Source organism: Pocillopora verrucosa, chromosome 2, assembly GCF_036669915.1.
Source record: "Pocillopora verrucosa isolate sample1 chromosome 2, ASM3666991v2, whole genome shotgun sequence".
Classification (NCBI taxonomy): Eukaryota; Metazoa; Cnidaria; class Anthozoa; order Scleractinia; family Pocilloporidae; genus Pocillopora; species Pocillopora verrucosa.
Window position 1 is genome coordinate 6,902,795 of NC_089313.1, and position 26,450 is coordinate 6,929,244.

The 26,450-nt window shown below is 39.0% G+C and overlaps 1 protein-coding gene and 2 long non-coding RNA genes across 3 annotated transcripts in view; 2 read left to right on the plus strand and 1 right to left on the minus strand.

The window, feature by feature from the left end:
- Positions 1-26,450, plus strand: part of LOC136279272 (uncharacterized) — a 154,875-nt gene that overhangs the window by 116,454 nt on the left and 11,971 nt on the right. The window lies entirely within an intron of this gene.
- Positions 9,227-11,727, plus strand: LOC136278897 (uncharacterized). Its single transcript, XR_010716618.1, has 3 exons — positions 9,227-9,311; positions 11,128-11,175; positions 11,535-11,727. It is a non-coding gene; the product is annotated as an uncharacterized lncRNA (long non-coding RNA).
- Positions 13,633-15,176, minus strand: LOC131787754 (tetratricopeptide repeat protein 28-like). Its single transcript, XM_066162596.1, has 2 exons — positions 14,314-15,176; positions 13,633-13,970 (listed from the first exon to the last, which is right to left on the minus strand). The coding sequence occupies exons 1-2, from the start codon at positions 15,155-15,157 to the stop codon at positions 13,948-13,950; spliced, it is 867 nt and encodes a 288-aa protein (XP_066018693.1). The 5' UTR covers positions 15,158-15,176; the 3' UTR covers positions 13,633-13,947.

The window sequence follows — 26,450 nt, forward strand, 5'->3', positions numbered from 1 at the left end:
GTTTGCGGCTATATTTTGTAAAAGACGAATGTGACCAACCCAAAGACGAAAACATGAAACCCAGAGCTAGATATGTAACGACAATTTTCGCAAACTAGACAACTAACCAAATAAATTACGCGCAACCAATATATATACCATATGCAAATAAATATAACAAGTACAAAACTGGTAACTGACAAAGGACACTAATGGAAGACGAGAAAATAAACACCTAACACGAAACTATGAAACACCAACACTAACAAAAAATGATAATCCAAATTCTTGCGCCTACAGTGACTGAATCGAAAATATCGACTTAATTAGACGCAGATTTTTTTAGTAGTAGTGGTTCCTTCCGCTTTCCACGAGTGAATGGCTATCAGTGGTTAAGTCTGATCTATATCGGGGAATTGCGACCGTTTTGCTTGGGGTCGTTTCTTTAACGGCCAGATGTTGCTATAAAAACGTCTTGGGTCGTTTCGCCAACGTTTTAAGTTATTTCACCAACATCTCTGGTGCTTTCAGGCACTGGCGCTTCCTTTCAAATATTTCAGGTGTTAACGTTCAAAATAATTAGCGTGATGTTAAACGCTCTTAGAAATTGTTAAAGAAGGAAATGAGAAGGACACCCTATCAAGAACACGTGACATGGTCAAACTTTTTTTCGTGCATGTGATCACTTATTTATGCCTCAAGTTTTTATGTTGAAGTTAACTTAATCTTCGTCAAATGAAGGGACGAAAAACTCGTTTGGCTCCCATAATTTGTTATGATCTTTGACGCTATAACTGTTGCGGCTTGGATTACTATTTAATACTGGGACTAATATTCGACGTTAGCATACTAATCAACAGAACTTCATCGCCAGAATTTTTTGATTGTAAGACAAGTATCAAGTAACATGGGTTGAGGAGAAACGATCAAAGAAATGCGCTGAAAAGCATTGAGAAACAAAACAACTTTCTTGCGATCATAGCGTTTGTTGATGTTTTCTGCGGAAGCAAGCATTAATCATTCCTATCCGCGTCAGTAGACCGCATGCAGACACTCCTACCACTTGCATCCATTATCCCACCACCGTGCCGCCTTAACAATGAACAACAGTGCGATCTGTTTTACTCTGTAACCTGGTTAAAACAAACGTTCACGATATTGTCTAAAATTCTTCTTAAGCCATCTTTTATTTTAGCGTCTTTGGAATTACTGCATAATCCTCTAAGAAACTTTGCCCAAAAAAGTGTATAAATTGTGGTAAATAACAAGAATATTTTGATTCCAGAAACAACATTTTGACAATGACCTGACTTGAAAACAATTAAATCACTATGCAAACATACATTATCTCAAACATTACAATACGTAATTAAGTGACTTGTTCAACCAGTTTCAAAATATTGCTGCCGTCATTTTTCCACTTGATACTGATTAAGTTCTTGACCTTGATAGCTTTTTCCATGGTTCTGTTTGGAAATCCATGTATTTTTTCCAGTCTTTTAAGCACTCAGAAGTAGTACTGGAACTCACCAAAAGAAAAACTTTCCGGAAAGATTTTACATAAAAAAATTTAGGATTCTGTTAACTTAACCTATAATAAAAGGCTTTGAGGGAAAACCCTGTAAGACTTAACTGGCTCGTTTTTTATGCTTAAACTACTGTTTTAACTTTCCTGATTTCACTTCACTTAAGAGCCGTATAAGTCAATAATGTTTCGTGCTAATTATATCGGCCGGATAAGATAATTTTCGTGCAGAAAAAAATATTCTCGGATACGTAACCAATACCTCCTTCTGAGAAGATCGGAAAAGAGAAAGCAAAAAATTAAAATCAATATGCTTAATTTGAGATTGCCCTTTCTGTAATTACACAATGAAATAACGGATAGAGTATTTTCTCTACTTATTCTATTTGTTTATCCAGCTAAAAGTCTCTAAGGTCTGTTTACTTCGAGATATTCTCATCTTTTTTCCTGTGACAAACGTAAAAAACAATTATAAATAACACAATCAACATTTCTTAAATAAAGCAAATACAGTTATACCAGGCGCAATATGTAGGCAAATGTACACTTGTATCTGATTGGCAGAGAGACGCTTTCGAAATTCTATATTTTAATTGTTACTCTTTGAAGGAACAAAAAAAGGGAACTTTGTACAAACTGCGGTCAGGAACAATAATGATTTCAGGCTCCTCAAGCAAATCATAAACAGGGGCAATAAACATTTTGTAACACAAAGATAGACTTGAAATGACCTCCTTGTCCTCGTCCTCCTCCACGAGTCGCATTCTTGCTAGGCTCTTTTGTTCGGGGGAGAGAGGTTCCAATTCAACCATATTTAAAGACTGATCTTCACAATCTTCAGTGGGCAAAATACCAAGACTCCGGAAACTATCAGCCAAAAACTCACTCAGAGGCAAATCTTTGGGCAACCCAGCCTGAACTAGATTCTCTTCTAGTAATCTTTTATAGTGAAGGACTCCACTTGTTTTCAAGATCCACAAATGCAGAACATTGTGAAAATAAGAAATGTACAAACAAGCACAGTTATTTTTCTTTCTAAAACTGTTTTCAATAGCAAACCAAGATTGTGGATGAGCAGAAATCTGCGTTTCAAGCGAGCACTTCTCTGTCATCAAGTCTGATAGACCTCTCGCTCGACCCAACTCCTCAACATAAAGAGCTTCAAGAGCATTTCCGGTATCACAAAGCAGAGTACTAAGTTGCTTGTAGGGAAATATTCCCGAGTGCTCCAGAAGTGATGTTTTGAACTCATCATTGGCCCCCAAGAAATATCTCAGCTCCTCGTACTTTTCAATGCACAAATGAAGACATACAAGGGAGTCTTTGATTTTATTTTGAAATGAATACAAAAGGGCGTAATATTGAAGGATTCGGAACTCTTGTCTTCTATCTCCAATATTTCTGGATATGGATAAAGCTTTCTCCAAGCATACTTCCGAAACTTCATAATTTCCAACAATTGCAGAGAGATGTCGAAGATTTGCAAGATGTGATGCTTCCCCTTTCTTATCACCAATATCAATTCCGATGACAAGCGAACGACTGAAAGACAGTAGCTAGCTTTACATAACATTTTCCTTGTCCTTTTCTGTCGTCAATTTCAGTTGTGATGACAAGCGCTTTGTGGATATACTCTTTAGCCTTGTGGTATTCTCCGAGCGACTTAAACACAGCACTTAGGTTTGCGCAACACGCTCCTTCTCCTTTTCTGTCGCCAATTTCAGTTGTGATGACAAGCGCTTTGTAGAGATACTCTTTAGCCTTGTCGTATTCTCCGAGCGACTGAAACACATTACCTAGGTTTGCATAACATGCTCCTTCTCCATTTCTGTCGCCAATTTTAGTTGTGATGACAAGCGCTTTGTAGAGATACTCTTTAGCCTTGTCGTATTCTCCGAGCGACTGAAACACATTACCTAGGTTTGCATAACATGCTCCTTCTCCATTTCTGTCGCCAATTTCAGTTGTGATGACAAGCGCTTTGTGGAGATACTCTTTAGCCTTGTTGTATTCTCCGACCGACTGAAACACAGAACTTAGGTTTGCATAACATGCTCCTTCTCCATTACTGTCGCCAATTTCAGTTGTGATGACAAGCGCTTTGTAGAGATACTCTTAAGCCTTGTCGTATTCTCCGAGCGACTGAAACACATTACCTAGGTTTGCATAACATGCTCCTTCTCCATTTCTGTCGCCAATTTCAGTTGTGATGGCAAGCACTTTGTGGAGATACTCTTTAGCCTTGTCGTATTCTCCGAGCGACTGAAACACAGTACTTAGGTTTGCATAACATGATCCTTCTCCATTTTTGTCGCCAATTTCAGTTGTGATGACAAGCGCTTTGTCTGCTTTGTGGAGATGCTCTTTAGCCCTGTCGTATTCTCCGAGCGACTGAAACCAGTACTAAGGTTTCCATAACATGTTCCTTCTCCATTTCTGTCGCCAATTTCAGTTGTGATGACAAGCGCTTTGTGGAGATACTCTTTAGCCTTGCCGTATTCTCCGAGCGACAGAAACACATTACCTAGGTTTCCATAACATGTTCCGTCTCCGTTTCTGTCGCCAATTTCAGTTGTGATGACAAGCGCTTTGTGGAGATACTCTTTAGCCTTGTCGTATTCTGCGAGCGACTTAAACACGGCACCAAGGTTTACGTAATAGGATGCTTCTCCGCTTTTGTCGCCAATTTCGGTCGATTTGATAAGGGCCCTTGCAATATATTCCTTCGCTTTAAGGTTTTCGCCAAGTTTATAATACAGAATTCCATACTTGCTGGAGAAGACATGCAGTTTCCTGCTGTATCTTGCAGCATTTATGTCGTCAGAGATATGACTATATGCGCTGTAAAGAACTGTATAGCTGTCGCTGTCAAATTGTAGTAGCACTGAATCAAATTGATCTTTGCTGTTTTGATCGCTGTTATTTAGCAAAATTAAACATTCGTTGCATATCTCAATGGCTTTCTGAATGTGATCGGAGTTTAGCAGGAACAGGGCTACTAGTAAGGCGATGTTCATGGAAGTTATCATGGCTTCTGCCGTTATTTTTCCATTGCCATCCTCTCCTGTTATTAGGGAAACATTGTTTTTAGTAACACAAGTTAACTGAACGATTCGATAATCTGGATTCATAATGAGTCACTACAAAGAGGAACCTATATGTGAAGCCGATTTGATTACAACTGGAACCTTTTCATAACGAGCTTAAAGTGTTAGAATTCACAATATTAACTACGTTTGTTTCGTTTGTTTATCTTATCAATTAAAAAAAAAGTTACGCATGCTTGAGTTTGATTAATGGTCGTGTGTCGGGTGTCTCGCCATCAATTAGGTGGTTTTCGAAAGGTCGCGGGTTTTCTAAAAGAATAAGAAGAATCGATTCTTTCACTACAACGTTCTGGGAACATTTGAAAATGTTTTTCTAGCAGTTCATCACCAAGTCAGGTCAGTATTGGTTTTCTTGCTACTGGATAACCATAAAAACCAGTACTACCCGTCTCATGGGTCGGGAAGTCGTATGTAAGGTTTGTGGCGGACTTTTGAAAGTCGGTGCATTGTGCAATGCATTTCAAAAAGAGCGGAGACCAATCATTTGGTTAGTTACTGCAACAGATGCTGGAGTCAGTTTGTCTTGGCCTATCCTTGCCACTGAAACACCTTCATCTGCCGATAATGTGCTGCTAATCCAGCTAAAGCTAGCAGTGCTTCAGTTCTTTGCAAGCAGTTTCATGAAATGGTCAGTCAGAAAACAACTCATACCGGCTCGGACGTCGCCCGGGTTAACAAGGACGAGGAACCAGTGCCAATCAACGACAGAATAATGACTGTGAGACTCCCACTACAGCGAAAGATGTATGCCACTTTCCTCAGCGTGTATGCCCCAACAATGACCAACACAGGGGAGGTGAAAGAAGATAAAGGTAAGATTCTCGCACGCGTACTTCTGAACAGGCTCAATCAACACACCTCTGATTTTCTGCTTGAGATAGGTTCAAGAAAAGTGTATCGGAACAGAACATGCCACTTTTTGTAGTCTTCATTGACTTCGGTAAAGCCTTCGATACTGTATCGCGACAAGGACTTTGGCAGGTACTCAAGAAATATGGCTGCACAGAGATGTTTGTCAACGTGATCGAGGCACTCCATACAGGTATGTAAGCTAACGTGGAAATGAGTGGTTCAGTGTCTGAAGACTTCTCAGTAAGCAACGGGGTTAAACAAGGGTGTGTACTGGCGCCTACACTCTTCTCGCTACTATCTGTCAGCAATGCTTGAGATGGCCTTCAAAGACACTTCAGAAGGAGTATACATTCAAACAAGGAAAAAAGCAGACCTGTTCAATGTGGCACAGCTTAAAGCTAAGAGTAAAACATCGACGAAGGTAGTAGTAGAAATGCTCTTTGCCGATGAAAGTCCCTAGCTGCACACAGTGCATGCGCAGAAGATATGCAATCTTCATTGGAGAAATTTGCGAGAACAGCCAATCAATTCAGCCTCAAAATCAACAGCGAGAAGACAGAATTCCCTTACCAACTGCCAAAGTTCCAGTTTTCAACATCACTACTAGAAGAGATCAGCACTGGTACAGAATCACTAGTCAAGTGTAAGACTTTCAAGTACCTCGGGAGTACTGTTTCAGAGAATGCATGGCTGGAGGATGAACTATCTCTCACAACGGGAAAAGCAAGTTCTGCGTTCGGAAACTTGAGAGAGAGACTGTGAAATAAACGACATGTGTCGGTTCGTGTGAAATGAAAAGTGTACAGAGCGTCAATACTGGCTACTCTATTGTACGGTGTTGAGACTTGGACTGTCTGCTAATACAGATGAACCTAAAATGGCCCGGCCATGTTGAGAGGATGGATCACCAACGTCTCCTTAGGCAGCTACTTCATTCACAGTTATGCGAAGGCAAACGCAATCAGGGTAGACCAAGGCTGAGATTCAAAGACACTGTTAAAAGAAACCTGAAGGAGTTGGATGTAGACAAGAGTTCCTGGCAGCGGAAAGTGAAGGACAGAGCTGCGTGAAGGAATCTGAATGAAACAGCCATTGTCGCCCCCGACAAACTGCAGTGATTATGATGATCACTAAATAATGAGCTTACTTATTTGAAGTACATGGGTAAAAACCAATCTATTGGTAACTGATGAAGATGATTGCCAAGATTTGAGGTAACAATGGTTTGAAAAATTCGGCTTGTCACCTTTCATTTTATTTGAGTCGTAATTTTTGCTGCGAAACACGACATGACTTAAAAGTCACAGGACAAAAACAAAAAGCACAGCATCTACCATAACTTTTCCTATGAGAAATTTCCCCATGCATAGTTTCTATAAATAACATAAATCAACGGGGTAAGTTTCTAAAGAAACTTTGGTGGGGTATTACAAAATAATTTGGCTTTACCAACTGAGTTGGCAATGTAAATTGGCCATCGTAATGAGTTTCTGAAGCTGACGTTTCGAGCGTTAGCCCTTCATTAGAGCATTTGATAATCTTGGGAAACCAATGATGTTGTATTGCCAGTATTCTCCAAAGAAACCAGCAGAGAGTGGCCTGCTGTATCAACATTATACATCGTTTTCCATCTGGATTTTTACTGGCTGTCAGAGCGTATTTACAATGAAGCCTCTTGGGATAAAGTTATATGCAGTCGAGTTTAAAGCGTTCTATTCTTAGGCTAACAAGAAAGATAACCTTTTGCTACAACTTCCTGGAAAATTGCCTGACAGTCCGCAATAAGGCCTGAATGATTTAAAATTTTGTTGCAGCGGGTTATTACCAAGTAACGAGCCTACTTATCAGATAAATTTCAGTGAAAACGAATCTATTCTTAGCTGATAAGAATGATGAACAATATGTGAGACCACAAAGCTTTGAAGTCCAGCATCGCGACGAATTCATTTATTTGTGCGTGATGATCGACTGATTGTCTTCGTGAACTTTCCATTTTCTAGCGGGTGTGATTTGTATGATCGAAGCCCATAATAACAATAATAATAATAATAATAATAATAATAATAATAATAAGCTAAATGACTATATTTCATTTGGCACGTCACACTTTTCTAGCTAACGATGGATTTATGCATCTAAAAATCAAACATCTTACTCTGTTAAACCGAAAACGTCAAGCTACATTGTTCATCCCTCTTAGAACGGTTTAATTTGCATCACGAGATCGATCAGATCGAGAGTACAACTAAGGCCTCTGTTTTTAAACAGTAAGCTACCTGTGCGTGAAAACTGACCCATAGTACTTATGAACTTTTCATTTATTTTAGGGTGTGATTTGCATGATCAAAGACAAAAATCAGTAACTGTTCTAATAGATAAAAACGGACGGAGTGAATCGATAATTTGGTTGAAAATAACCACATCACTGGTCTTACCTTTGAAGGCGTTAATCCAGTGACGGAACAAGCAAATGACATCAGGGATAGGAGGTGGCTTGACTTTCAGTAATTATCAATAGTTATACTTAATAGTCCTTCATATTTCTTTTGAGGAGGGGAGAGGTGGGGGAAATGGACTGGACTACAGTTACGTTGTAAGATGCGCGCATCCGGAAGACACTTTCCTGAAACTCCCAACGGCAATTCGCGCTGCTTTATCCTTTTTGTTTTCTCTTTTCTTCAGACAACTGCGAGAAGCTTGCAACAAGATGGCACTAACACCGAGCGATGATTTGAATGATAGTAATTACATGTGACTTAAGTTCTTCCTTGACTTCGAGATATATCTAACAATTGCAAGCTTGATGAGCTTGTTTCCCGTTTAATTAAGTATTGACGTCAACAATACCTGATTTAACCCTGAGCGAAATTCGGGGAAATTTCATTTTCGAAGCTTACACGGTCATAGCCAAACAAGTCGCATTTGAGAATTATGGGCTCACTGTAGTAGAGGGAGGGTCTCAATGGGGTGATGGTTTTTACGGCTAACGGTTAAAATTTTGGCCCTATTACAGCTGACGATTAACATCATTCCATGAGTTGTTACCAGAAATTGTTTTTTTTGAGGTTAAATTTTTTTTACGACTTATGGTCAAAATTTTACAATTTTTAGCTTGACGCTTAAATATTTTTTACTGTTTCATTGCTGTTGGTTAACCCCATTGAAACCCCCTAGAAGTATACGACGTATTAAATCAGTGGTAAATAACTGACATCAAAAAAGTTTTTACCGTGATTGTTTGCTATCATATGCAACTGACACCATAGATATTTCACAGGTTATGTACTATTTATTAGAATCTGAGGAGTTGAGAAAATTTTTTAAATAGGAGAGGATACCTCTCTAAGTATCAAGAGGGTCGCAAAGGGATGTTGCCATGGCTTTTACGGCTAACAGTTAATATCTTTCCATTGTTGTCACCAGAAATGTTTTTTACGGTTAACTCTTTTGCCAATAACGGTTAAAATTTGTCAATTTTCACGCCTAACGGCTAATTTTTTGGCCGTTTTACGGCCAACGGTTAACCTTATCAAGACCCTCTATCAAACACTGTTACCGCCAATTTGTGATTAGGAAAAATGACAACTGTGATCAAAAATATTTAATGAGAGGGAGATATGGAGAGCGAATCAGCATTTACTCAAAAGATTTAAGTGCTAACTCAAGCGAATGAATTTCAGTTTTGTACGTCACAACTTTATAACCAATGACGGAATTGAACATGTAAAAATAACTTACTTCAATCTATTTTAACAGGAAACGTCCGACTTCTGTGTCCATCCCTTTCAAAGATTGGAATTTCATTACAAGATCGATACCAGTAGAACTAAAGCTTCTTCCTTTAAACGGTAAGCTATCTATGCGCAACAATCAACTTTTCATGAACTGATATGGAAAATCGATCAACAGTTTACTCCGCAGTGAATCTATTTCGGTTTTGCACGTCACACTTTTATAACTACAGATCGACCATATTTGGTTCCACATACTGTTCTTTACAACGTGTTCAATTCTCGTAACTTAACATCGAGTTACAAAACGCCTGACGCTTTCATGAATTAATCGTTTGCTTTTTCTCGAGATGTGAGCTCGGGCCGCCTCTACTGACATCAGTAAAGGACATTCTGCATGATAAATATTTCATAATATTGGATTGATTTTAGTTTTGATCACGTGATTGTGGAAACCATCAGTTTCTCAAATTAAACAATGGTTAACCATCTTAGCTAATGAGGTTGAAATATATTGTATAAAACCTTAACGGTTTGAAGAAAGCCATTTGACGGTGGAGATATGAAGCATCCGATAAACGGAAAAGCACGCTTATACTTTATATGCAATAACATTGAATTTAAGAAAGTTTTAGTTCTTCTGAGAATTTTAAAACATCTCTCCTCGTGAGCGCGCAGTGTCATGACTCATCTTTTTGTGCGAGACTCTTATGCGATTATACAGACAAAAAAAACAAGATTTGTCCTCGTATGCCCGTCTATTGCGTCCTATTTAGGTCAAAATTTTCAACAGTTAGTGGTTATATGATAAACTGCTTATTGACTGAGTTTGGTTGGGCAGGAAGCGAAAATATTTGGCTCTCGTCAAGCAAGGACCTCGCTGCGCTCCTACCACTCAATCAATAAGTACACAGTACTTCGGTTTTGTACGTCACAATTTTATCACCCATTGTAATTGAACATGCAAAATGAAAAGTTTTATTCTATTTTTAATGGGTAACGTCAAGCTTAAGTGTTGAGTCTTTGAAAAGTTTGATTTACATCACAAGATTGATCACAGTACAACCTAAGTTTCTTTCTTTAAACGATAACCTATCTTTGCGTGACAATCGACTCCTTGTCTTCGTGAACTTTTCATTTTCCAGCGGAGGTGATTTCCATGACCGAGGCCAGAATTACTAAAAAAAAAAACTGAGTGACTATATTTCGGTTTAGCACGTCACACTTTTCTGACTAATGATGGATTTTAGCGTCCAAAAATGAAATATCTTACTCTGTTTAACCAAAACATCAGGCTTCAGTGTTCATCCTTTTTGGAACGATTGGATTTGCTTGAAGAGATCGATGAGATCGAGAGTACAACTAAAGCTTCTGTCTTTAAACAGTAAGCTATCCGTGGTGAAAATTGACTCATTGTATTCATGGACTTTTCATTTTCTTGTGGGTGTGATTCATAAATTAATGGTTTGTTTTTTCTCGAGACGTGAGCCTGATGTCAGACTCTGCTGACATCAGTAAAGGACATTCTGCATAATAACTATGCCTTGATATAGGATTGAGTTAAGTTTTTGATCACGTGATTGCGGAAACCGTTATTTTCTCAAATTAAACAATGCTGAGCAATCGTAGCTAATGAGGCTAAAATATATTGTATAAAACCCTTACGGTTTGAAGAAAGCAATTTTACGGTGAGGATATGAAGCATCCGTTCAACGGAAAAGTACGTTTATACTATGTATGTAATAACATTGAATTTAAGAAAGTTTGAGTTTCTCTGAATTAAAACATCTCTCTTCGTTAGCGCGCGGAGTCACTACTTATCTTTTTATGCGAGACTCTGGCGCTTAAACAATGTATAATGCTTTACCTTGATTTAAATAAAATACCTTTTTTTCAAATTGACAATTACATACGTTTAGTTTTTATACAGTAGATGATGAAGATCTACCTGAAGGACCACCCCCTGCAGGCAGTGATTTAGGTAAGTGTCAACGGTAATATTTTCTTTTCTTCTATAATGCTATGATTCCACAAAATGCTATGCACCTGTAAACAGTGAGTAGTCTTTCACCTCTGTAGGAAGTTGGAAAAGTGACACCATAGCCTCCTTGAAATACAACTTTCCTGTTAAAGTCTAAGCAATAAGAAATGATGTCTGGTTAGCAAACTGTTTTTCATTTGACCATTTCCAGTAAAGTAGAAGTTCATAATTTTGCAATGTTACCATCACTTGGTTCAATATTGTCACTTCAGAGAAACCTTTTCTAATACAGTTATATAACTTGTGCAGTATTTTTAATAAACTTGTTCAAACCAAGTATTGTTTTTTTCATAAAATAGATGTGGACAAGAAAAATAATAAAAAAGAGAAGGTGTGGAAGAAGTGGAATGGTGAAGTAAAGTAAACAGTAACCTAACAACAACTGACATTACAATAAACTGGGCCAACATTTGTTTTCGATGCCATTTTCCACAGTATTTAGAAAATCTTGAATTTATCATGCTCATGCGAAAAGAAGTTAAATTTTAGAAACAGTATGGGGCCCAAGAAATATTTTTCAATCTGTAACAAACAGAGATTATTCCATGGAAAGTGTGCACTAATGAGATTTATTGCATCAAACAAAAATTAACATGTGAGCCTAGTGAACAAGTGAATTTTTTTGATCAACGCGACAAGTGGATAAAAATTGTTCAAGCATTTTCCATGGTATGATGCTTCCATTTCATACATACCAAAATTTTCTTTTACTGTCCAACAAAGATTGGAAGCTAACAACTGAGAAAATGCATTGTTCGTTTCATTAAAGCCACAAATGATACTACTTAACAGCGTAAATCCCTATTTGTATTAAAATAAATTCCATTTCTAAACAATTCTCAAATAGAAGATTAAATAATTTTTCAAAGATTTAGAGGTGAGAAGGAAAAAAAAAGGTGATACTATATGATTATTTTTGACTGTTGACAAAGAAATTAAAGTTTAATATAGATCAAATAAAAAACCCTTTGAAGGTCCATTGCAACAGTTTCCAGCACATACACATATACAAAGACTGTTTTATTTCCAATCCAACAAAAGCTGCCATAAGCAGGCATTGAAAGATAAAAATCTATGATAATACAAATAGGGATTTTAGGACAAAAGGGTAATTTATTTAGATCTTGTGAGTATAGTTGTCAGTTGGGTAACATCTCCTTGCAAGTGCATTGCCTTACCTCAACTTTTCATTTTTTTTTCTATCAAAGAAATAAAAAATGTTTCAACTTAGGAGGGAGAGATGACAAGAGTACGTATGCTGTCTTAAACTCTGATCCTACCAGTAAAAAAAATGTTGCTTGATTTGCAAAAAGCTGGTAAAATTAGTGACTCTACGTACAAAATATTATACAGTAGTGACGGCTTATGTCCACGTTTTTATGGCTTACCTAAAATTCATAAACCGGGAATTCCTTTGAGACCAATTGTCTCTTTTGTTAATTCTCCGACTTATGCAATTTCTGGTTTTCTTGCGAGAATTTTGTCGCCTGTTGTTGGGAATACTGATTACACTGTCAAAAATTCCTGCGAATTTGGGGATTTCATAAAAGATAAACTCTTAACGCTTGTGAAGAATTAGTATCTTTCGACGTTGTTTCGCTCTTCACTAAAATCCAAATGGGCAAATGGCTATATAAAAACTTTTCTCCGTAACTGCCAAAAACCAGTTACAAAAAGTAACACTCTTGATGAAGACCAGAAGAATCAGCGACTGGTTTTGCTGTTATTCCTTACATACAGGGTGTTACGAATCAACTTATTCTAGACAGGATTACTTCCATATTTCAGAGATCTAACTCATAGACAATTGCCAGAGATTTTTCTGCATTTAAGAGTCGACAAGCTTCGCGCAGGGTGCATAGCACAAGTGGCAAGTGACCAGTTAAAAATTGAAGTATCGACATGCCCGCATGACACTCCCGCCATCTGCAAGCGATTTTAAACTTCTGTCTCCAAAGATCAGTTCTGGCCAGGATATACTTTTTGGCGATGTGATTTTGAATGTGACATTTCCACATCAGCGTGTTCTTGAGCTTTTGTAAAGCCGGAAGTGATCCTTCTCTACTGGAGCAGATAACTTCAGACACGTATTTCTCCAGAAGTTCGTCAGGTATACTCTTTCCCCTCTTTTAGTCGTATTTTTAAGCTCTGTACGATTTTTTTTAAATGTGAAGTGCTTCGGACCTATTTTGAGGATGCGCAACGCTTCTCCTTTTGCGAATCCTATCTTAACGCCACTTAAAAAGTGTTTACGTGCCGGCACGACTCCTGCTAAGCGTTGAGTAAGTATAAACGAATCTCTCCGCAGTTATCCGTATCCGTATAAGGTATTCTTAATAACTAAACCTTACAAAAGGCTTGAAAACACAAAAATTCAACCAGATTTTAGTGGTTTGTTTAATACTTAAACTACTGTCTTAACTTTACTGAATTCGTTTTACTCAAAAGCCTTACGTAGGTCAACATTGTTTCGTGTCTAATATAATTTTTGCGTGAAAAACAAAAAATTGTTGAGTACATAATCATTACTGCCTCCTGAGAATATTAGAAAAGAAAGCAGCAAAAATTGGAATAAATCTCCCCTAACCTGGGATAGCTCTTTTTTTTTAATGTCGATGAAATACTGGATAGAGTATTTTCTCTACTTATTTCTATTTAATTTATCCATCTAAAAGTCTTTTAACTCTGTTCCCTTCGAGTACTTGTCATTATTTACTCTATCGGGGTCTTTTTTCCTGCAAGAAAAAAATTGAAATAACCCAATTTATTATTACCTCAATTAATATTTTGGATATAAAGCAAACACAATTACACCAAGCACGATATATAAAAATTATTGGCTATTACTTGTGTCTCGTTGGTAGAGAGGCATCTGTGAGATTCTATATTTTACACCAGAGAGCAAAGATAGTAACTCTTGAAAAAGGAAAAAAAAGGGTGCGTAAATATATATCTATATATATATATTTACATATATATATAGATATATATATATAGATATATATATATATATATATATATATATATATATATATATAACCATCCTCACATCTAATTTAACTTTAATTTATGAAATACCTGTTCTCACCGAGTCTTGCCGCTGGTTGTCAAACTCGAGTCTCACATCATCTCCAATCAGTGTAAACGAAGCCCAGTCAGAGATTTTGTTCAAGGGGTTTTTTCTCATCCACTTCATGGCCTGATGAAGGGATTCACTGGCACTTCCACCTTCAATGAGGTGTTCGTAGAACCGACTCATCAGCTGCTCTGTTGCTGAGTCTGGAATGGCCCACAGTGCAACCAACACCGAGCGAGCACCGGATCCTAAGAACGCACGGGCAATTCCTATAACTCCCTCGGCTCTTATCTCTCCACTTCCACTGTGACAGCAGCTAAGTACCACCAGTTTAGCTCTGACTTTCACTCGTGAGACATCAGCCATCGTCAACATGTAAGCTTCCTTCGGTGGGAGAGCGGTTTGACTGTTGGGACAGGGATTGGGGGAGAGTGCAATTTCCCCTCTTTCCGCGTTACCATGGGCAGCAAAATGTATCAAGCTCACTGAACTTATCCGCTCAAGTACCGCCTGCTTCGTTGCTTTCTCTTCAACTAGGGGCGGAACACCCACCAGTTGTCCGACCATCTCCGCTTCCTTTCTTGCAGCTGGCAATGATTGCAGCCAATTAACTTTGGGATTGCCTATTACCAAGGCACCAGTGTTGCTGTGATAGTCCTCTGGACTATCTTGAATGTTCTTGAGTGTTGTCAACGAAGGAATGATACGGATCTTATGAGTCTCTGACAAGTATTCGGCTCCCTCCTTTTCACTCAGGGCAGCAAAGGGAACTTTGTACAACCTGCGGTCAGGAACAATAATTACTTCAGGCTCATCAAGCAAATCATAAACGGGGGCAATGAACATTTTGTAACACAAGTATAGACTTGAAATCAAAAAATTGAAGTATCGACATGCCCGCATGACACTCCCGCCATCTGCAAGCGATTTTAAACTTCTGTCTCCAAAGATCAGTTCTGGCCAGGATATACTTTTTGTTTTTTTGCGATGTGATTTTGAATGTGACATTTCCACATCAGCGTGTTCTTGAGCTTTTGTAAAGCCGGAAGTGATCCTTCTCTACTGGAGCAGATAACTTCAGACACGTATTTCTCCAGAAGTTCGTCAGGTATACTCTTTCCCCTCTTTTAGTCGTATTTTTAAGCTCTGTACGATTTTTTTTTAAATGTGAAGTGCTTCGGACCTATTTTGAGGATGCGCAACGCTTCTCCTTTTGCGAATCCTATCTTAACGCCACTTAAAAAGTGTTTACGTGCCGGCACGACTCCTGCTAGGCGTTGAGTAAGTATAAACGAATCTCTCCGCAGTTATCCGTATCCGTAGGCGTGGTTGAAAGGTATTCTGCTACATAAATTCATTCTTGAAATAAGGTATTTATAAATAACTAAACCTTACAAAAGGCTTGAAAACACAAAAATTAAACCAGATTTTAGTGGTTTGTTTAATACTTAAACTACTGTCTTAACTTTACTGAATTCGTTTTACTCAAAAGCCTTACGTAGGTCAACATTGTTTCGTGTCTAATATAATTTTTTTGCGTGAAAAACAAAAAATTGTTGAGTACATAATCATTACTGCCTCCTGAGAATATTAGAAAAGAAAGCAGCAAAAGTCGCAATCTTGCTGAGCTCTTTTGCGCGGGGGAGAGAGGTTGCAATTTAATCGTATTTAAAGACCGATCTTCACAATCTTTAGTGGGCAAAATACCAAGACTCCGGAAATTATAATCCAAAAATTGACTCACAGACAAATCTTTGGGTAACCCAGCCTGAACTAGATTCTCTTCTGGTGATACTCTTCTATAGTGAAGGACTCCACTTGTTTTCAAGATCCACAAATGCAGACGATTCTGAAAATAAGAAATGTACAGACAAGTACAGTTTCTTTTCTTTCTTAAAATGTCCTCAATGCCAAACCAAGATTGTCGATTAGCAGAGATGTGCGTTTCAACCGAGTACTTCTCTGCCATTAAGTCTGATAGGCCTCTAGCTCGACCCAACTCCTCAACATAAAGAGCATCCCGAGCATTTCCGGTGTCACAAAGCAAAGTAGATAGCCGCTTGTAGGGGAATATTCCTGTGTCCTCCAGAAATGATGTTTTGAACTGATCATTGGCGCCCAAGAAATATCTCAGCTCCTCATACTTTTCAATGCACAGGTGAAGACACGACAGAGAGTCTTTGATTTTATCTTGACATAAATACAAAACGGCGTAACCTCGGAGGATATCAAACTCTCCTCTTCCATCTCCAATATCTCTGGATATGAATAGAGCTTTCTCCAAGCATACTTCCGAAGCTTCAAAATCACCAACAGTTCTAAAAAAATTTCCAAGGTTTCCGTAGTCAGTTGCCTCCCCTTCTCTGTCGCCAATTTCAGTTCTGATGACAAGCGCTTTTTGGAGATACTCTTCAGCCTTGTCGTATTGGCCAAGCGACGTAAACACAGTACCTAGGTGTCCATAACATGATGCTTCCCCTCCTCTGTCGCCAATTTCAGTTGTGATGACAAGCGCTTTTTGGAGATACTCTTCAGCCTTGTCGTATTGGCCAAGCGACCTAAACACAGTACCTAGGTTTCCATAGTCAGTTGCCTCCCCTTTTCTGTCGCCAATTTCAGTTCTGATGACAAGCGCTTTTTGGAGATACTCTTCAGCCTTGTCGTATTGGCCAAGCGACATAAACACAGTACCTAGGTTTCCATAACATGATGCTTCCCCTCCTCTGTCGCCAATTTCAGTTCTGATGACAAGCGCTTTTGGAGATACTCTTCAGCCTTGTCGTATTGGCCAAGCGACATAAACACAGTACCTAGGTTTCCATAACATGATGCTTCCCCTCCTCTGTCGCCAATTTCAGTTCTGATGACAAGCGCTTTTGAGAGATACTTTTCAGCCTTGTCGTATTGGCCAAGCGACTGAAACACAGTACCTAGGTTTCCATAACATGATGCTTCCCCTCCTCTGTCGCCAATTTCAGTTCTGATGGCGAGCGCTTTTTGGAGATACTCTTCAGCCTTGTCGTATTGGCCAAGCGACTTAAACACAGTACCTAGGTTTCCATACCATGATGCTTCCCCTCCTCTGTCGCCAATTTCAGTTGTGATGACAAGCGCTTTTTGGAGATACTCTTCAGCCTTGTCGTATTGGCCAAGCGACGTAAACACAGTACCTAGGTTTCCATAACATGATGCTTCCCCTCCTCTGTCGCCAATTTCAGTTATGATGACGAGCGCTTTTCGGAGATACTCTTCAGCCTTGTCGTATTGGCCAAGCGACGTAAACACAGTACCTAGGTTTCCATAACATGATGCTTCCCCTTCTCTGTCGCCAATTTCAGTTCTGATGACAAGCGCTTTTTGGAGATACTCTTCAGCCTTGTCGTATTGGCCAAGCGACGTAAACACAGTACCTAGGTTTCCATAGTCAGTTGCCTCCCCTTCTCTGTCGCCAATTTCAGTTGTGATGACGAGCGCTTTTTGGAGATACTCTTCAGCCTTGTCGTATTGGCCAAGCGACCTAAACACAGTACCTAGGTCTCCATAGTCAGTTGCCTCCCCTTTTCTGTCGCCAATTTCAGTTCTGATGACAAGCGCTTTTTGGAGATACTCTTCAGCCTTGTCGTATTGGCCAAGCGACGTAAACACAGTACCTAGGTTTCCATAACATGATGCTTCCCCTCCTCTGTCGCCAATTTCAGTTATGATGACGAGCGCTTTTCGGAGATACTCTTCAGCCTTGTCGTATTGGCCAAGCGACCTAAACACAGTACCTAGGTTTCCATAGTCAGTTGCCTCCCCTTCTCTGTCGCCAATTTCAGTTGTGATGACAAGCGCTTTTTGGAGATACTCTTCAGCCTTGTCGTATTGGCCAAGCGACGCAAACACAGTACCTAGGTTTCCATAACATGATGCTTCCCCTCCTCTGTCGCCAATTTCAGTTTTGACGACAAGCGCTTTTTGGAGATACTCTTCAGCCTTGTCGTATTGGCCAAGCGACATAAACACAGTACCTAGGTTTCCATAACATGATGCTTCCCCTCCTCTGTCGCCAATTTCAGTTGTGATGACAAGCGCTTTTTGGAGATACTCTTCAGCCTTGTCGTATTGGCCAAGCGACCTAAACACAGTACCTAGGTTTCCATAACATGATGCTTCCCCTCCTCTGTCGCCAATTTCAGTTATGATGACGAGCGCTTTTCGGAGATACTCTTCAGCCTTGTCGTATTGGCCAAGCGACGTAAACACAGTACCTAGGTTTCCATAACATGATGCTTCCCCTTCTCTGTCGCCAATTTCAGTTGTGATGACAAGCGCTTTTTGGAGATACTCTTCAGCCTTGTCGTATTGGCCAAGCGACGTAAACACAGTACCTAGGTCTCCATAGTCAGTTGCCTCCCCTTTTCTGTCGCCAATTTCAGTTCTGATGACAAGCGCTTTTGAGAGATACTTTTCAGCCTTGTCGTATTGGCCAAGCGACCTAAACACAGTACCTAGGTCTCCATAGTCAGTTGCCTCCCCTTTTCTGTCGCCAATTTCAGTTCTGATGACAAGCGCTTTTTGGAGATACTCTTCAGCCTTGTCGTATTGGCCAAGCGACGTAAACACAGTACCTAGGTTTCCACAACATGATGCTTCCCCTCCTCTGTCGCCAATTTCAGTTGTGATGACAAGCGCTTTTTGGAGATACTCTTCAGCCTTGTCGTATTGGCCAAGCGACGTAAACACAGTACCTAGGTTTCCATAACATGATGCTTCCCCTCCTCTGTCGCCAATTTCAGTTGTGATGACAAGCGCTTTTCGGAGATACTCTTCAGCCTTGTCGTATTGGCCAAGCGACTTAAACACAGTACCTAGGTTTCCATAACATGATGCTTCCCCTTCTCTGTCGCCAATTTCAATTCTGATGACAAGCGCTTTTTGGAGATACTCTTCAGCCTTGTCGTATTGGCCAAGCGACTTAAACACAGTACCTAGGTTTCTATAACATGATGCTTCCCCTTCTCTGTCGCCAATTTCAGTTGTGATGACGAGCGCTTTTCGGAGATACTCTTCAGCCTTGTCGTATTGGCCAAGCGACGTAAACACAGTACCTAGGTTTCCATAACATGGTGCTTCCCCTCCTCTGTCGCCAATTTCAGTTGTGATGACAAGCGCTTTTTGGAGATACTCTTCAGCCTTGTCGTATTGGCCAAGCGACGTAAACACAGTACCTAGGTTTCCATAACATGATGCTTCCCCTCCTCTGTCGCCAATTTTGGTTGTTATGGCAAGGGCCCTCTCAAAATATTCCTTTGCTTTTAGGCTTTCGCCAAGTTTATAAAGCATAATTCCATACCCTCTGTATAAGGCAAACAGTTTCCTTCCGTATCTTTCCGCACTTATGTAGTCAGAGATATGACGATAAGCGCTGAAAAGAATGGTATAGATGTCGCTGTAAAATTGTAGCAGTGCTGAATCAAATTGGTCTTTGCTGTTTTGATCGGTGCCATTAAGCAAAATCAAACATTCGCTGCATATCTCAATGGCTTTCTGAATGCGATCTGAGTTGAGCAAGAACAGGGCAACAAATAAGGCGAGGCTCATGAAAGGTGTCATGGCTTCTGCTGTTAGGTTTCCATTGCAATCCTCAACTGTTATCAGGGAAACATTATTTTTAGTAACACAATACTAAATGGTCGATAATCTTGATTAATAACGAGTCACTTCAAACAGGAACACACATGTTAAGTTACAAAAACGGGCTGGGTCGATTACACCCGGAAACTATTTGTAACAAGCTGAGAGTGTTAGAATTCACAATATCCACTTAAAAACAAAAAAGTGAAGAAGTCGGTTGGTCAACTTTTTATTTTCCTCAAGTTGAGATTTTTGCAGAACATTACATGACTTTAAAGTCATTGGACAAAGATAAAAAAAACTGACAGACTTTATCTTAACTTTTGCAATGAGAACTTTCCACATGCATAGTTTCTATAAACAACGGGGTAAGTTTTTGAAGAAACTTTGGTGGGGTATTAAAAAACTATTTGGCTTTACCAACTGAGTTGACAATGTAAATTGGCCATGATAATGAATTTCAGCCGTCGTTTACTTCCGTTTGAAAAATGTCATTAACCAAGTTCACTGTGCATTTGTCATGGAAGAAGCAAGTCCCATACATGAAATTTCAATTCCAATATTGGAACTGACAGTCAGTGTTATCTGCGTAAGGCTCTCCAGAATTATTGGAGAAGAATTGGAAATGACAGCAGACCAAGTTTACTACTGAACTGACTCAGCTTCCGTGTTGAAGTACATCAACTTTGTTAACTCGCAGGTAAGCGAACCGTAGAAACTAGACTTAACTCACTGGGTCACTGTCGTAAATAATAGCAGAGCTCGCAGAGCGTAGCCCCAAAATTATGCAAAATAGTAGTAGCCCATCAAGCCGAAAAAATTTGGATGTATGACCGTACGACCGTACAAGGTGCTTCTTTTAACATGCGTGGTCAGCTGTACCGCGGGTACGCCAACGCCACGGCTTTGTCCAGTAGTTCAGTGGTCAGTGCACTGGGCTGCGAGTTGGGCGACCCGGATTCTAGTCCTGGCCGGGGCAAGGCGTTGTGCCCTTGAGACGTGCGGGGAAAAAAAAATACGAGCTCCGCTTTTAGGCTTGGCTAAATCTATATATTATACTTTGACCTAAGTTTTTTGGTTCCTTCATCTCGTCACGTGATGTAAAAGAAATATTTTGCCCTTAGGTCGAATTATATTCCTACCGATTTCTGTCTTTCATCTTTTTGTGAGTGAACGTTAAAAGCCAAAAATCTATTATGTACATCTTCGATGTTGGAGCAGTCTGAAGATTAGTGAAAAGTCTTACAAACTTCAAAGAGAACTTAAAGATTATCCGCAAATGGGCTTATAGGAATGACAATGGAATTAATTGTAGTTTTAAAACAGTTACAATTGGAATATAATAAATCAATGTTAAGAAAGCTCATACAGGTTATAAACAAATAGATACCAAATGATAATCGCATAAAAAAAAATAAATTACTAAGAGTTTTGGTTTTAATATTCAGTTTTTTCTACCTTTGTTCACATTTCACTCAGGTGATAGACAGTTGTGCCTGACTTAAACTACATTCATATTTGAAAATCAAAAAGTTTCATTGTTACTAAGAATTTGTCACAGGATTTGTGATCGAACTAGAACTTCTGGTCTTTCTAATCGTATGAGGAAACTAAAAAAATTTCTCTTCCCAGTGTCTCAACTTTCTTAAAGCAGATAATTAGGAAACCGGAAACAGAAAGAAATGGGAAAAGAGAGTCCCTTCTTAATTGATAATGAAGCTCATTGATTCAATCAATGAAGAAGATTGAAGAATAAGAGGCTTGGTTATATCATGTATTGTGAGGTAAGGAAGCTACCTTTTCTCAAAGGAAACAAACTGCTGCCATGTGTCATAGCCTGACTCGCCGATTTATTTTTGAGGCATTATTCGCTTTGATTAAAAACAAACAAAAAAGACCAGAATAAAATACAAATTCAGCTAATGAAAAATCGATGGAAATCAAAAGAAATCAGAAAGGAATCAGAAAGGAATAGTCTATAATATAAGTTCTAGTTTCCCCATTCTTAGTTTATTGATTTTGTTAAACCGGCTGTCAAAACGTATGTGCAATGCAGACCATTAGGATCACTCTATTTTATTTCTTATTCATGAATAATACAAGAATGATTAAAGAGAAAATTGCTCTAGTTTTCTCGGGCTATTCGACAGTTTAAATAATAACCGTCCAAAATGTTTGTACTGGAAATTCCCTCGCTCGATTTTATTGCAACACCGTTCTTTTGGTTCATTACCGAGATGATCACACAATTGTCCATATGATGCCCTACCGTAGATTGCATTTACCTTTCCAAGGTGATGTCACTAAACTTCTGGATAAAAAGAAAAGCCTGCAAGATTTGGCCGAATTACCCTTAATCTATCCCCTTACAGTTATGTTGGTGTTAATGCCTATTTAGCCACCAGAAATTCATTGTAAAGGACAATAAAATTTCTATTAGTTCAGCCAATTCCTTGAGCACGCAGATCGTCAAGTGATGTTCATTATGTTATTTCATAATTTTTCTTCCTGTGACAACTCGTTCTCCATAATATTCAGTAGAGTAGTTTGGTGGTTATTAGCATGTCGTCAATATGAGCGTTCACTTATCTCACGGACGGGCGGAGATTGTATGCTTGGCTTGTAAGGGTCATAACTTTTAAGGGACTGAACAAGGGGGGAACTGGTAAGTCTACTGTGGTAAGGGAAGTCATCAACAATTTTCGAGCGGCTGGAAAAGGTTTCTGTGGTATGTTCCAGTGGTATAGCATGCACGATCCTGGTGCCGCTTCTATCGTGCATTCCTATTATGGATCAGGAATTGCAGACCTATCACGGGGACAGCTGTCTGCTTGGTTGATTGGGACGCTCGATTAATGCGAGGTGTCACTGTGGGGATGGGAATAACAGCGATGGCAAAGTAAGCTTAAAACGGCAGAAATCGCCAGAAACTAATATGGACACACAAGATGTGTGTACTTTTATTGATTTTACATGTTAAATGTTGATTTCTCGAAATATTTCTCGCTACAAATCGACCATATTTCGCTCCCCATTCTATTCTTAATAACGTGTTCAACGCTCATAACTTCGCTCATAACTTAACACATAAGTCACACAACCCGTGAAGCTATCATAAATTAATCGTTTGCTTTTTCTCGAGACGTGAACTTGGACCAGTAAAGGACATTCTGCATTATGAATATATCTTTATATGGGATTGATTTTAGTTTTTGATCACGTGATTGTTGAAACCATCAGTTTTTCAAATTAAACAATGCCTAACAATATCTTAACTACTGAGGTTGAAACATATTGTATAAAACCTTAACGGTTTGAAGAAAGAAATTTAACGGTGGAAATATAAAGCATCCGTTCAACGGTAAGATACGCTTATACTATGAATGCAATAACAGTGAATTTAAGAAAGTATCACTCCTCTGAGAAAATTAAACCATGTCTCTTAGTGAGCGCGCAGCCTCACAACTTATCTTCCTGTGCGAGACTCTGGGGCTTAAACGGAAAAAAAAGAAACAGATTACGGCTTTAGAAAAATATGTACCGCAGAACCCGTCGTTAGTATCCAAAGGTTTAAGTGAAGGGTATTTCGACAATGAAACGCTTGTGTACAAGTAGAAATATGGCATTTCGAATCTAGTGCGATCTCTGAATCATTCGTTCAACCCTCCTAAACAGATTCAAGTGGATAGCTGATGTAGAGTCATAGCCACTGGAAAACCACCTGATCAAGCACCACGGATTTCCTTCAGCGAGGGACAGTCCACAACATAAATAAAGGTCTGATTTTAGTTTTATGATCATCAATTTCTCAAATTGAACGATACTCAATAACATTAGTTAATGAGGATAAATTAAACGGTATAAAGCTACAGAGATTTGAGAAGACCGCTGGATAACGAATTTGTTTCACTGTGGTGGCGATTCAATCGCGCCATCAATCTTATTCGTTATAGGAAATGTCAGGCTTTAGTGTTTACCCCTTTGAAAGGTTTGATTTTCATCACAAGATCGATCCTAAGTTTCTTTTTTAACGCTGAGCTATTTTTGCGTGATAATGGACTCATTGTCTTCGTGAACTTTTCATTTTCTAGCGGGTCTAATTTGCATGATCGAAGCCAAAAATACTAAAAAAACTTAGTGACTGTATTTTGGTTTGGCACGTCACACTTTTCTAACTAATGATGGAGGGTGTGATTTGCATGATCGAAGACAAAAATAGCAACTGAGATAATTGATAAAAAAAAAAAAAAAAAAAAGAAAACGGACGGAGTGGATCGGTAATTTGCTTGAACATAACCACATCACTGGTCTTACCTTTGAAGGTGTTAATCCAATGACTGAAATATGGCAACAAGTAAATGAGGAGGTAGCTTGACTTTCAGTAATAATCAATAGTTATACTTAATAGTCCTTCATATTTCTTTTGAGAAGGGAAGAGAGGTGGGGGAAATGGACTGGACTACAGTTACGTTGTAGGATCCGCGCATTCGGAAGGGACTTTCCTGAAAACTCCCAATAGCAATAGTGCTTTTCAACCTTTTTGTTTCCTCTTTTCGTCAGACAATCGCAAGAAACTTGCAACTAGAGGGCACTAACACCCAGCGATCATTTGAATGATAAAAATTATATATGGCTTAGATTCTTGCATGTCTTTAAAAAATAACAAACTTATTCTATTTTTCATGGAGAACGACAAGCTTAAGTGTTGATTCTTTTAAAGCTTTCATTTACATCACAAGATTGATCACAGTACAACCTAAGTTTCTTTCTTTAAACGGTAACCTATCTTCGCGTGACAATCGACTTATTGTCTTAGTGAACTTTTAATTTTCGAGCGGGTGTGATTTGCATGATCGAAGCTAGAATTGCTAAAAAAACTGAGTGACTGTATTTCGGTTGAGCTCGTCACACTTTTCTGACTAATGACGGATTTCAGCGTCCAAAAATGAAACATCTTCCTCTTTTTATAACATGTTCAACTCTCGTGACTTAGCACCGAGTCACACAACGCGTGACGCTTTCATGAATTAATCGTTTGCGTTTCCTCGAGATGTGAGTTTGGGCCGCCACTGCTGACATCGGTGAAAGACATTCTGCATTATAACTATGCCTTAATATAGGATTGAATTTAGTTTTTGATCACGTGATTGTGGAAACCATCAGTTTCTCAAACTAAACAATGCCGAACAATCTTAGTTATAATGAGGTTGAAATATATTGTATGAAACCATAACGGTCTGAAGAAAGCGATTTTACGGTGAGGATATGAAGCATCCGTTCAACGCAAAAGTACGCTTATACTCTGTATGCAATAACAGTGAATTTAAGAAAGTTTTAGTTTCTCTGAGAAAATTAAAACATCTCTCTTCATGAGTGCGCAGCGTCATGACTTATCTTCTTATGCGAGACTGGCGCTTAAACAGACAGAAAAAAGAAAGGGATTACGGCGTTTAGAAACATATGTACCGTAGAACCCGCCGCTAGTATCTAAAAACTTAAGCGAATAGTATCTCGACCATGAAACATTTGTGTACAAGTAGAAAACGGAGATTCAATTGGAGTCTACTGCAATCTTGGAATCGATCGTTAAACCCTCCTAAAAAGTGTCAAGTTAATAGCTAGTGGAGATCGTAGCCACCGGAAAACCACGTAATGAAGCACTACGGATTTCCTATATCAACGTGGGACAATCCAGTTTTATGATCATCAATTTCTCAAATTGTACAATACTCAATAACCTTATTTTAGTTAATGAGGATAAATCATACGGTATAAAGCCACAGAGATTTGAAAAAGTTGCCGTAAAACCAATTTATTTCGCCGTGGTGACGATTCAATCGCGCCATCAACCGCTTTAACGAAGGGCTAACACGCGAAACGTGACGTATCGCAAACATGAAGATAAAAAAAGTAGGTACTGGGCTTTGCCATAAGTGCCTTACCTCTCTACAGTTACTAAATAACTAAGGCTGATAAGAACCGAGTGACTAGGAAAGATTTTCAATCGCACTTACCAAGATGTTGACAGTGTGGCTGATGCTTTCAAAATGAAACAACAAAAATAACGAGTTACTTTTCCCAACCTTCCTAACTTCCGCTATCACAGTGTTTTAGGTATCCAGATCACGTGTGTTTAGGTTATTCCCTTCCCCCCTCTGGGCTTATCGAAATAAAGGGAAAAGTTTTAAATTGCATACTTCTTGTGTGCCCGTATACCCGTCTATCGCGTTCCATTTAGGTTGAAATTTTTAACAGTTAGCGGTCATATGATAAAATGCTTATTGACCGAATTTGGTGGGGCCAGTGAAGAAAATATTAAGCTCAGGGTCATGAAGAAAGGACCTCGCTGCGCCCCTACCACTCCATCAATAAGTACACAGTATTTTGGTTTCGTACGTCACACTTTTATCACTCATGATGTAATTGAACATGAAAAATGAAAAGTGTTATTCTTTTTTCAACAGGAAATGTCAGGTTTCAGTGTTTACCCCTTTGAAAGGTTTGATTTTCATCACAAGATCGT